This window comes from Pongo pygmaeus, chromosome 16, assembly GCF_028885625.2.
Source record: "Pongo pygmaeus isolate AG05252 chromosome 16, NHGRI_mPonPyg2-v2.0_pri, whole genome shotgun sequence".
In the NCBI taxonomy this organism is placed as follows: Eukaryota; Metazoa; Chordata; class Mammalia; order Primates; family Hominidae; genus Pongo; species Pongo pygmaeus.
In genome coordinates, this window is record NC_072389.2 from 84281279 (window position 1) to 84294047 (window position 12769).

The 12769-nt window shown below is 48.9% G+C and overlaps 1 protein-coding gene across 1 annotated transcript; it reads left to right on the plus strand.

Annotated features, from left to right (window-relative positions):
• Positions 1-295: 295 nt before the first annotated feature.
• CRABP1 (cellular retinoic acid binding protein 1) lies at positions 296-8218 on the plus strand. Its single transcript, XM_054450872.2, has 4 exons — positions 296-478; positions 1023-1201; positions 3485-3598; positions 7923-8218. The coding sequence occupies exons 1-4, from the start codon at positions 409-411 to the stop codon at positions 7971-7973; spliced, it is 414 nt and encodes a 137-aa protein (XP_054306847.1). The 5' UTR covers positions 296-408; the 3' UTR covers positions 7974-8218.
• Positions 8219-12769: the final 4551 nt, after the last annotated feature.

Below are 12769 nucleotides of genomic sequence, written 5' to 3' on the forward strand. Positions count from 1 at the left end.
GTAGAATCATAACCCAAGTCCACATCTCCCAGCTTTAACAGTTATCCCCTCCAAGCCAATCTTGTTTCAGCTACCCCTCTCCCACCACCCATTTTAAAGCGGGATATGGGTGTCCTGAGGGAGGTGGAGGCGCCCCCAGTTGGAGAGCGGGTGCCCGCACCTCTGGAGGCTGAGGCACAACTGGGCTGGGAGTTGAGCGCATACTGGGTAGGGGCCGCGGGGGAGCGGGGGCAGGGCCGGCGGGGCGGGGCCAGAAGCCCGGCGGGGTGGGGGGCGCTCTCCTAGTGACTCAAGGCGCGCAGCGCTGGGCGCAAAGCGCCAGTCTGCGCCTTGCAAGCTCAGAGTGCGCCCGCTGTGCCGCCGCTGTCCTTACCTGCAGCCGCCGCCACCGCCACCGCCACCGCCACCATGCCCAACTTCGCCGGCACCTGGAAGATGCGCAGCAGCGAGAATTTCGACGAGCTGCTCAAGGCGCTGGGTAAGCTGGTGCAGAGGGCGCGCCCCGACGGGGAGATGCGGCCCGGAGGTGCCCTGGTCCCGGAAGTGCCCCGGTCCTGGGGGGGGTGGAAGTTGGGGAGCCCAGGCAGGAGGGAGTCCCCGGGGCAATAGATCGCCTTGTCTCCCAGGCGCACCGGGTCTCGGAGAAGCTGGTAGAGATCCCGGAACCCACGGGTTCAGACAACGTTTGCTGAATGTTTGGCGCCCTCCTCGATGGTGCGGATTTTATCTCGTGCTAGATCATAGCGAGGAGAGATTACGGGAGAGCAAGGAGGATCAGGGACTTAAATTTGGACACTCAAATTTGAGACCAGGCTCTGCTACAAATTCACTGTGCAACCCGAGGAAAGTCACTTACCCTCTCTGTGCCTCAGTTTCTCATCTCGAAAACAAGGGCGAGGGCAGGGAAACAAGTGGATCAATTTTAAGGCCCCTTTCTAAAGTTAGGGTATGAGCAGTGCCCGACCGGTCCCGAGACTGGCGGCGAGGCCCCGTGACCCGAGCCTGTGGTGCACCCTGCGCAGGTGTGAACGCCATGCTGAGGAAAGTGGCCGTAGCGGCTGCGTCCAAGCCGCACGTGGAGATCCGCCAGGACGGGGATCAGTTCTACATCAAGACATCCACCACGGTGCGCACCACTGAGATCAACTTCAAGGTCGGAGAAGGCTTTGAGGAGGAGACCGTGGACGGACGCAAGTGCAGGGTGAGGCCCCAGAGCCAGTACAGCGTCCCCGGGTCCCCGCTCCGTGTCCATGGCCCACTGCTGCTGGAGGAACCTATGTCTCCCTTTGCAGCCTGTGGCGCGCCTTCCTTGCAGGGCGTGTACACTGGCTGTTTGCAGAAGGGGTTTGTGCATCCTAGTTGCCCCTGGCTCAAGACAAAGTATTACCTTCATGCCATCTCAACCCCATCCCTAAGCCGCCTCCCGGGGTGCTAACAGCCGCGCTTAAAGAGCGGGCTCTGGGTTGCGCCGCGTTCCCAGCAGTGGCTTTTGCAGCGGTTTGCGGCGCCAAGCGCAGGCGGCGCAGGAGGAGGAGGAGGTTGCAGGAGCCGCCAGGTTCTCTGTCGCAGGTGAAGCTGCAGCTCTTGCATTCCTTTCCCACTGTATCCCCCGCGCCCGCCCGGGTCCCTGGGCCGCCTAGGTACGCTGTTGATTCAGTTTTAGCAGTCCCGATGGCCCCGTCACCTCCCCCTTCCCGCCCTCAGCCTGGTTCCTTAAAGGAACGGCGGAGTCTTTCCAAAAGCAAGGCAGGTTCTGGCTGGGAAAATGGACTAGTTGCCCTCTCTTAGTCCTCAAGGGCAAGAGTTTTTTTTATTTCTCTATACAGCGGCCCAGGGATGAACCGGTGGATTGAAGCAAGGGGTTGTACATTCCTTTTTTGCATGGGCAAAAATTGCATTTGTTTAACCAGATGGAAAAATAATCACCGGTGCTACCACTTATTTAAAAAGTGACAAAATGTCTCCCTCCCCTTCTCCAATTTTTTTTTTTTTTTAAAGAAAAAAGTCGTAACATTCCAGAGAGTGGGAAATTGTTTCTTTCACCTTTCCTGAGCAGTGCCTGGTCTGATCTCGGAATGGAACCCTCTGAGCACTGGGCTTGGAAGGACAAAGAAAAAAAGCTCCTCAGAAGCAGGCTGATCTAGGAGGCAATCTTTGGCTCCAGAATTGTCATAGCCTGGAAATGATCTCCACGCTTGGAGGGGGTGGGATCTGAAGCCTAAACTACACTGCAGAAACAAAGAGCAGGGCAGCATAGAGTGAAAGGCTGGGAGTCTAAGAGAGGAGGCTTGGCAATAGGCAGGGCTCAGTCTGGGGACATCCAATGGTGGCTACTGCCAGGAAGGGTAATTCTGATTTAAAAAAAAAATTAAAGGTTCACACAACAGCCGGGAGAGTGGGGCTTTATGCACCCCCCATCCCCCCACACCTTGCCTAATGAATGTGTCCCATGTGTTAGTTAAAAACTGATTATGTGCACATTCAGCTCTGGCCCACCCCCCAGCCCAGCTGTACCATACTTAGCTCTGTGCAGACACTGGGGAAAACTTCAGGAAATCCCTCCTTTTGCCTCCCACCTTCAAAAGCATGAAGACCCTTCAGATTGATGTGCTTTTTAAATTTTTTCTAAAGGGATGTAACGGGGAAAGTGGCAGCATTTTCGCCCTCAGAGCCAAAGACACCGAGGTTTATCAGTGTAGGGGTGCACTACATCTGATGAGGAGTGAACAGAAAGGACGTTCCTATCCCAAAATCCGTGCAGGGAATCGTGCTCCTGATAGGCTGATGACAGATGTGGTTACAAACTTGGTGTCTTAACTGTTGTAAAATCTTGTGGTTCTGATGTGAAGGTTCTTGCTTTTAAAATCCAAATTATGTCCACCTGAGGTCAGGAGTTCGAGACCAGCCTGGTGAAACCCCAGCTCTACTAAATATACCCAAAAAATTAGCTGGGCGTGGTGGTGGGCACCTGTAATCCCAGCTAATCAGGAGGCTGAGACAGGAGAATTGCTTGAACCTGGGAGGTGGAGGTTGTAGGGAGCTGAGATTGTGCCACTGCGCTCCAGCCTGGGCAACAGAGCGAGACTCCATCTCAAAAAAAAATGAATAAAAATAAATAAAATCCAAATTGTTTGAAGGGGTAGCTAATTTTTATATAAATGAATCATTTCATGCTCTAAATTTTATTCCTAGAGATGTAAAGCATGCCTAAGGCCTTGCTGCTTCAGTAAGAGATTGTGTGTGTGTGTGTGTGTGTGTGTGTGTGTGTGTATGTGTTATACAAGGTGTATTTATACCCCATAAAATCTGTGACCAGCACTCTGCATTTGGACTTTATAAGGCTCAGCGGAGAAGAATCTGTGGCCTGCTGACAGGGACCATGTGTTGATTCTCTGCACAGCAATGATTTTTCAATGCTCATTGTTGTCCCTGCTCCCGCTGCTGAGACTCTAATTAATGTCACTAATGGTTTTCCCGCCTGCAGAGTTTAGCCACTTGGGAGAATGAGAACAAGATCCACTGCACGCAAACTCTTCTTGAAGGGGACGGCCCCAAAACCTACTGGACCCGTGAGCTGGCCAACGATGAACTTATCCTGGTAGGGAACCCTTGACCCTGAAATAATCCTGAAGTTCCCCCAGAGGGGGCCCGAGATGGGCCCCACAAATATGTCCTCCTCACTCAGCCGTTCAGAGAAAGACACCATTTGCCCTGGATTAAAATTAGAGCAGAAAACCCGAGATGACAGTTCAGGTCAGAGGAAATCATTGTTAAAAGGTTGGCAGGAAAAAGGAGTGGCTCAGAGGATGGAATATCGGCTAGAGACAGGCTGGAGTGCCTGCCACTATCCACACTAATACATCCCAGTGGCAGTGACATGCTTTAAGCCAAGCTCCCCTCTCAACAGGCTTGGAATGCTTAGGCTCTATGAGGTCCCCACGCTCACATGGCAGAGGGATTTTTTTCCATTCTTATTCCCCCTTTTGCTGGCTGGAAAAGGTTTCAGTAATTTTTATCACATCAGCACTCAGAACTTTAGAGAACATTTTTACCTGTGATTTGCAAACTCCAATGGTCTTTGGGAGCCAGAAAATAAATGCTAATTTGGGAAGTGTCTGAGTACAACACGGTGTGGAAGATGAGCCCTGTGGAACTAAAAAAGGTAGGCTTTTCCTTAAAAGTATTCAGATCCCAGCACTTTGGGGGGGCCGAAGCGGGTGGATCACCTGAGGTTGCGAGTTTGAGACCAGCCTGATCAATATGGAGAAACCCCGTCTCTACTAAAAATACAAAATTAGCCGGGCGTGGTGGCATATGCCTGTAATCCCTGCTACTCGGGAAGCTGAGGCAGGAGGTTCACTTGAACCCAGGAGGCGGAGGTTGCAGTGAGCTGAGATGGCACCACTGCATTCCAGCCTGGGTGACAGAGACTCTGTCTCTAAAAAAAAAAAAAAAGTATTCAGACGAAAACATTTTAAACACCTGCTTCTAGCCAAACAAAACTTACCTAGTGAGGCCAAATTAGAAACCTCTATAATTTAAGCACACACTTCCTCCCCTTTTTTTAGGTAGAGAACAAAGGAAGACCGAGGGCAGAACAATCCCCCTCACTCTCCCTTTGTGTTTCAGAACTGGGCCGGGATTGGTGGCTCACACCTGTAATCCCAGCACTTTGGGAGGCTGAGCCCAGGAGTTTGAGAACAGCCTGGGCAACATAGTGAGACCCCCGTCTCTACAAAAAAAAAAAAAAAAAATTAGTTGAGTGTGGTGGCACATGCTTGTAGTCTCACCTACTCGGAGGCTGTAGTGGGAGGATCACTCGAGCCCAGGAGTTTGAGGCTGCAGTGAACTGTGATCGTGCCACTGCACTCTAGCCTGGGCAACAGAGCGGAGACCCTGTCTCAAAATTAAAAACAAAAACAAAAACAAAAAAACTAATTAAGGTTTTTGCAACCACCCTTTTCTTCCAGACTAGAAAAGGGGAAAGCTGTTTTGGGTAACCAGGAAATTACATCCTTTGTTCTCCATTAGGTATTTTGTTAATCTCTGCTCCATCTTAGTGAATGTCTCCTTGAAATGTTGTCAATAGGAGACTGCCTGCTGAAGGGTGCTAGGAAAAGACTTGCAGTGTGACCTGAGCATCGGCCTTCCCTTCCCAAGCTCTTCCCCCTGCTATACAATGAGGGGTTAAGCTGAAGTCTGATCCCTGAGTCCTTCTCAGCCTTGAAATTACATGTTTATTCTGCAAGAAGATCCTAAATTGAGCTATTACTTGAACTGAGACTGCTTGATCTTTCTCTCTCTCTCCTCTCGTCCCTCCCTGGGATGATTTAACATGCTTTCTCCTTTCACAGAGAAAGGACTGGCTTAATTTGCAACCTGGTTAATATTGTTTCCAAGGAAAGGATACTTGCTGGGCTTGGGGGAGCAATTTGAGGCTGAGACATGGAAATTTAGGAGAAAAGGCGTATATGGTTTACTGGTACCAGAGACAGCAAAGAGGGAGATGATTTTAGAGTTTTAGAATGTAGCTGAGGGTTCAGTAGGATCAGTTTGCTCTGAGAAAGAGTGATTTTATTAACCTCTGTAGTATATGAGCAGCTGGAGTCACAGGCCAAATTCTGCTAGATGGACCCCATCACTTTCAAATCCTCCCTCCTCCCAACTTCAGTTCTATCCCTGCATCCTTCCCTGGCACAGCAAACATATATACAAGCCTCAAAGGGAAAGGAAGTATTAACTCTTGGCATTTTGGATCTGAAATGTGGGCTTTTGTTTCAAGGGTTATTATCATTAATAAATCTAAAACGCAGAGAGATGCAGTCTCTATATAACAAGAGGCAATTATTCTAGTTAAGTTGAAATAAGCTCTCCCAGCGCCAACAGTAAATTGCCCCCAGGCTATAAGTTGCCTTCCTTTGAAAACTGAGTATACTCCCACAAACCACTCTGGAATATTCTACAGAGAGTTTCCGTTGGGAACCTCTAAGCATAGTTTGCAGGCTGAGAAGGGCACTTCAAATGTGGTTGGAAATGCGGCGATTTCTTCTCATGTCATGAAGCTATTTGTTAGCCGGGGAGAGCTGTCAGCTATCGAGAATAGTTTCTCCAGGGTACAGCGTTAAATACCCAAATGCTGGCAGCCATTTGACAGTCCGTGGCTGTAGAACTCAAAGAATTATGGAAAATTAACATGGTTCTGAGGCATCCAGACATCTGCGAGGTAGACTTGTGGTGGGAAAGTCAAGCCCCACACCTCCTAGCATGCAGAATCACCTGCATTTCTTCCTAATAGAGAAGAGGCTAGGACAAAGGTGTTCAGGAGTGGGTATAACTGCCAGTCTGGTCAGGAGATCCCTAGCATGAAAAGAAACTAGTGGCTGGGTGCAGTGGCTCACGCCTGTAATCCCAACACTTTGGGAGGCTGAGGCAGGTGGATCACTTGAAGTCAGGAGTTCGAGACCAGCCTGGCCAACATGGTGAAACCCCACCTCTACTAAAAATACCCAAAAATTAGCTGGGCGTGGTGGCGTATGCCTGTAATCCCAGCTACTTGGGAGGGAGGCTGAGGCAGAAGAATCACTTGAACCTGGGAGGCAGAGGTTGCAGTGAGCTGACATCACACCATTGCACTCCAGCCTAGGCGACAGAGTAAGGCTGTCTCGAAAAGAAGCTAGTGATGGGCATCTGCTTCCTCAGTCACTAAGGACTGGAAGTATTTCCCTGAAGCACATGTGTCAGGATAATGTTTTAGCATATGTTCTCTGAGAACATCTCATGACCAACTAAGAGGGCAGGGTAAGAATATAAAGATCCTAGGATAGCTAAATGCCTCGTTTAGTGGTTTTAACATCTCTTTAATTTCAGGCCACTTTGAGAATCTGAAAGATAAGGACCTTCTGGCACATAAATATACATTCGCAAACAAACATATTCACATCAGGTTTACAGACTGGAGAATTTCTGTTTCTTGGTTTTTGTTTGCTTGTTTGTTTGTTTTTTAACATACATATTGCTTTCCCTGTTCTAACTGCCTGTGAGAGGCCCAGGAGAGCAGGCCTGTGAGTAATTGCTAGTTTTGGCGGAAAGTTGAGACAGTTTACTTATGGGCAATATCATTTCAGGGGCCAGCAGAAAAATGTCATCCTCCATCTGTGCAATGATTCGTGTCCTCCCTACAGCAAACAAACAAAGAGCCATAGAATTTTAGCTGGAAGAGCCTTTGGACGATCATCTTGTCAATTCCACCCCTCTCCTCAACACCAGCCCCTGCCTGTCCCTTTCCCAAACAGGCCATGAGAGGAAAACATTTGCCCCAAGCTTAGCCAGCTGTGAGCTGCAGAGCTAGGTTTGGAAGCCAATGCTGTGCTTTTGCAGCTGAGACCAATTTTCTAGCTTGCAGGTGACTCGAGTATTACATATACAGCTTCTCAGCCTGTCTCCCAGGTTAGATGACTGCTTCCTGGAAAGCAGTTCTATTCCTTCTCCAAAGCAAGGAACAGAACTGGCTGGTGAGTGCTGGGCCCCATGACCCCAGCTGCTTGAGCTTCTTTCTATCTATCTTGAAGTCATTTGGAAAGAGACAGAGCCACTTCAGAAATGTCCATTGTGACATTCTTTCCCTTTCAGTTTAATTTTAAAACCAAAACTCCTGGCATTTCTTATGTCAGCATTTTACGGGTTCCAGAAGCAAAGGAAAATGGTATATAACATAATTCTATACTCTGGTTACCTCTTTGCCAATAGCGCTTAAGGGGGAAAAAATATCCCTTAATGCTTAGCCTGAGCACACACACAGGAAATTGAATGTCTGTTACAAAGAGTTTTTAACAGGGCAATAAGTGGCCTTATTAGTGATATGCTTTAAACATTTTTGCACAGGCATCTGCACTGATTGGTTTTCCTTTTCTTCTTCTCTGCAGACGTTTGGCGCCGATGACGTGGTCTGCACCAGAATTTATGTCCGAGAGTGAAGGCAGCTGGCTTGCTCCTACTTTCAGGAAGGGATGCAGGCTCCCCTGAGGAATATGTCATAGTTCTGAGCTGCCGGTGGACCGCCCTTTTCCCCTACCAATATTAGGTGATCCTGTTTTCCCATGACTATGTTGTAGTGTCCCCACCCCCCACCCCCACCCCCCAAGGCCTTGGTATCCCTAGTGCTCCATAGTTTGGCATTTGCACGGTTTCAAAGTCATTAAACTGGTTAGACGTGTCTCAACCTTTTCCTTTTTTTGGTTTGCCTCTTCAGTTTCAACATGGGAGTTATTGTGTACCTACTGTCCTTAGCACTGTGTTGGTCTGTGCAGTACTCTCAGCTTTGGCCTGCTGGCCTCGGTGTGGGGCTTTGAGCATACATCAGCAGTTGCAAGCTGGGCTCCTGCAGACTGGCTGGATCCAGACTGCAGATCCAAGTGTGATTGCACCTCCCAGTGTGGCTATTCAATTGAATTACTTGGTATCAGTAGTTCCCAGCTGGAGAGGGCACATTTAAAAGGGTTAACAGGGAAGAGCTCATAATGAAGGGACTGTTTATACTGGCAGGATGAATAGAGCCAGCAAACGATGGGGAGGCACCCAAAGACAAGCAGTGGAGGGATTCACCCCCAGGCCTGAATACAGAAGGGAAAGAGGGGTCACCAGACCATGAGAGCTATAACCTAGGAGAGGAGCCACTGCCAAAACCATGGCCCCAGTGTTTATGGGGTCAGGGGAGACTTGGCTTGGAACAAGGGGGATAAATATCCTAATCTCCCACCTTTGAATCTCTACCTATTCTGTCCATTGGCCAAATCTAGTAGGAATGGAAAGGGCAGGAAAGAGGCTGCTGTTCACAAGGGTCACCCTCCCAGGATGTGGCAAGGGGGAGAATGGATCTGAACATGCATATAGACAACAACCCACACAGTTGTTGATTTTTAAATTTGAAAATCAGTAGATTTCACATAATCTGAATCTCTATTTCCTTAAATGAAAAACTGGGAAAATCTGACATCCCCAGACCTACATTCCCACAGGGTAACAATTGGCCAGGCAGCTTCCCCCTTTTTAAATGGACCTCATACCCTCTGCTTCCCCTTAGATCCCATCCTTGCCCCTGCTTCATTTACATTGCCTGCCTGGCTTCTGTCCTTGCCATCCTAAGTGCCAAGACCAGCTTGGCTGGGGAGACCCTAACCCAGCAGTGCTAGAGGAATTAAAGACACACACACAGAAATATAGAGGTGTGAAGTGGGAAATCAGGGGTCTCACAGCCTTCAGAGCCGAGAGCCCTGAATAGAGATTTACCCATGTATTTATTAACAGCAAGCCAGTCAATAGCATTGTTTCTATAGATATTAAATTAACTAAAAGTATCCTTTATGGGAAACGAAGGGATGGGCCGAATTAAAGGAATAGGTTGGGCTAGTTAACTGCAGCAGGAGCATGTCCTTAAGGCACAGATCGCTCATGCTATTGTTTGCGGCTTAAGAATGCCTTTAAGCAGTTTTCCACCCTGGGCGGGCCAGGTGTTCCTTGTCCTCATTCCTGTAAACCCACAACCTTCCAGCTTGGGCGTTATGGCCATCATGAACATGTCACAGTGCTGCAGAGATTTTATTTATGGCCAGTTTTGGGGCCAGTTTATGGCCAGATTTTGGGGGGCCTGTTCCCAACACCAAGCACACGGATTCTCAGCAAAGCTGGGTCAGAGTGGGCCATCCAACAGTGTATGGGCAAGAGTGAGGCCAGGAGACCCTCAAAGAGCTTACACTCTGGCAGGGCAGACACCCAAGGCCCAGGTGCTATCACCTGAGTGTGAATGGGGACACAGTTTACCTGAGGCTTCACCCTTCCCCCCTCCCCCAGCCCAGAACCCTAGGCCGAAAGGATGAAAACACACACAGGATGAAAACCTACACAAATCCACATTTGCTTATGGAGGACGTCAGCCCTCCACTCAGACTCTACCTACCTACATGTGGAACTCACAGGGGACAAATCTCTTGCAGAATAGAACACATCTCACATCCTGAGCCTGCTTGTTGGGGCTCTATGCACTGCCTCTGCTGTGATGCCCCCCATGAAAGTGCCACTGGCTCTGCCAACAGACTGCTTCCCACGGTCCCAAAGCCACCAGGCCCTGATGTGTTAGAACGGGGCTGGATTCTGGGTCAGAGCCAGGAGAAAATCTGACACTGGGCTATCCTTGGTCCTCAGGTCCCTGAGGCACCTTGGCTTGTGTCCAGAACCTCTCAGAGTCCCTTATGAAAACAGCTTCTTCAACTTCTAGCTCTAACCCAGTGCCTCTGGGGCCAGTGAATGCAAGCACCTTGCCATTCCCTCCTCTATGCTTGCTTCTCCTCTCTGGGGCTGCACTGCTCACCAGAAACAGCCAAGTCCACTCTCAGTACCCTACAAAACACAGAGTTCCTTGTGGCAGAGAGCAGCGTGCCGGAGGAGTTGCCCCACAGCTTCTTAGAGGAAGGGGCTGGCCCAGGGCCTCTAAGGATAGGGAAGACATGGATTACTATGCAGTGGAGAGAAATGCAACTGGAGGGCCCACCTGAGTGTGAATGTGCTAATTTAATTTCTAATTCAATTAGAAACTGCGGGGACATGACCGGGCATGATGGCTCACACCTATAATCCCAGCACTTCGAGAGGCCAAGGTGGGTGGGTCACCTGAGGTCAGGAGTTCGAGACCAGCCTGGCCAACACAGTGAAATCCCACCTCTACTAAAAGTACAAAAATTAACAGGATGTGGTGGCGGGCACCTGTAATCCCAGCTACTCAGGTGGCTGAGGCAGGAGAATCACTTGAACCCAGGAGGCGGAGGTTTCAGTGAGCCAAGATTGCGCTCTTGCACTCCAGCCTGGGCAACGAGAGCGAAACTCCATCTCAAAAAAAAGAAAGAAAGAAAGTGTGGGGACTGAGCTGGCCACACAGGGCAAGTCAAGTAGTCATGCCGGATGGATGAAGCTGGGATATCTGGACTCTGCCCATAGGTATTGGGTACTCATTGCCACTGTAGATGGATTGGGCGAGGCCTCAGACATCTTGGTCTGCACCCCTTCCCAGTTCCCACTGCTTCATTGCCTTCTCCATATCTAGATTTGCTCCATGAAAGCACTGCCCTGCCATACCATGATGGTTCTATATAAAAGACCTGGTCCGATTGAAGGGAGGATGAAGGCCTTTCTTTCCCTCACGAGTTTTCTTCAGATCAGCTTTCACAAAGGTTGAGGAACAGAGCAGAGTAAAGGAGGCTACCAGCTGTAACTCTCATCCTGCCTGACAGCCAACAGGCATGGGTGGGGGTATTTGGATGACTAGATGAAGTGACAGCAAGTGCCAGTAGTTCACTTAGAACACTGGCTGCATCCTGGTTCTCTTGAATCTTGTTCCTTCTGCATTTTCCAGATAAAAGGCACAGTATTTCTCATTCCCTCATGGAACACCTCCAATGAGACCGCAGTGTTCCGTGGAACCCAGTTTGAGAATTGCTGCTATAATCATCAGCCCTAAAACATTTGTGTGTATACACATTGCATATGATATGTAATATATACACACACATAGGTTGAAACCTACACTGTCATCAGCATACTCTCACTAAAACACTGCTGTAAACTTGTCACTCCCCTGCTCAGTAGTCCCCACAGTCTATAGCAGGAAAGTCAAACCCTTTGGCCTGGCATTCAAAGCCCTCCATGATTTGGCCTCACCAGGTAAAACAGAAAGAACAAGGGCTTTGGTGCCTGTCAGATCTAGTGTCAAATCCTGACCACACTTTTACTTTGCAAGTGCTAGAAACCCAACCACAACCAGTCCCAGCAAAAAGAAATGTACTCTGCTACAACATGGATGAACCGTGGAAACATTATGTCAAGTGAAAGAAGCCAGCCACAAACGACTGCCTGTTGTATTATTTGATTTATATGCAATCTCTAGAATAGGTACATTCATAGAGACAGAAAGTAGACTAGTGGTTGTCTAAGGCTGGGGGTTTTGAGGGGAAATGGGGAATGATTGGATGCGGTTTATTTTTAGGGTGATGATAATGTTCTAAGATCGACGTGGTAATGGTTGCACAACCCTATGAATACAATAAAAGCCATGGAATTGTATACTTTAAATGGGCGAATTGTAGGCTATGTGAATTATATCTCAGTAAAACTGGCCGGGTGTGGTGACCCACTCCTATAATCCCAGCACTTTGGGAGACCCAAGGTAGGACGATTGCTTGAAGTCAGGAGTTTGAGATGGGAAACATAGTGAGACTCCCCACCCCCCAGTCTCTACAAAAAATACAAAAATTTGGGCAGGTGTGGTGGCTCACACCTGTAATCCCAGCACTTTGGGAGGCTGAGGTGGGCAGATCGCTTGATGTCAGGAGTGTAAGACTAGCCTGGCCGACATGGTGAAATCCCGTCTCTATACAAAATACAAAAATTAGCCAGGCGTGGTGGTGCATGCCTGTAATCCCAGCTACTCGGGAGGCTCAGGCAGGAGAATCGTTTGAACCCAGGAGGTGGAGGTTGCAGTGAGTGAGACTCCGTATCAAACAAAAACAAAAATTAGCCAGGCATCTACAGTCCTGGCTACTTGGGAGGCTGAGGCAGGAGAATCACTTGAGCCTAGGGAGAGGCTGCAGTGAGCTATGATCACACCACTGCACTCCAGGCTGGGTGATGCAGTAAGACCTTGTAAGAACAAAAAAGAAAGTAAAAAGAAAGAAAGAAAAGTAGCGATTTTTTTTTTAAAAAGAAATGTATTGGGCCAGGCCCA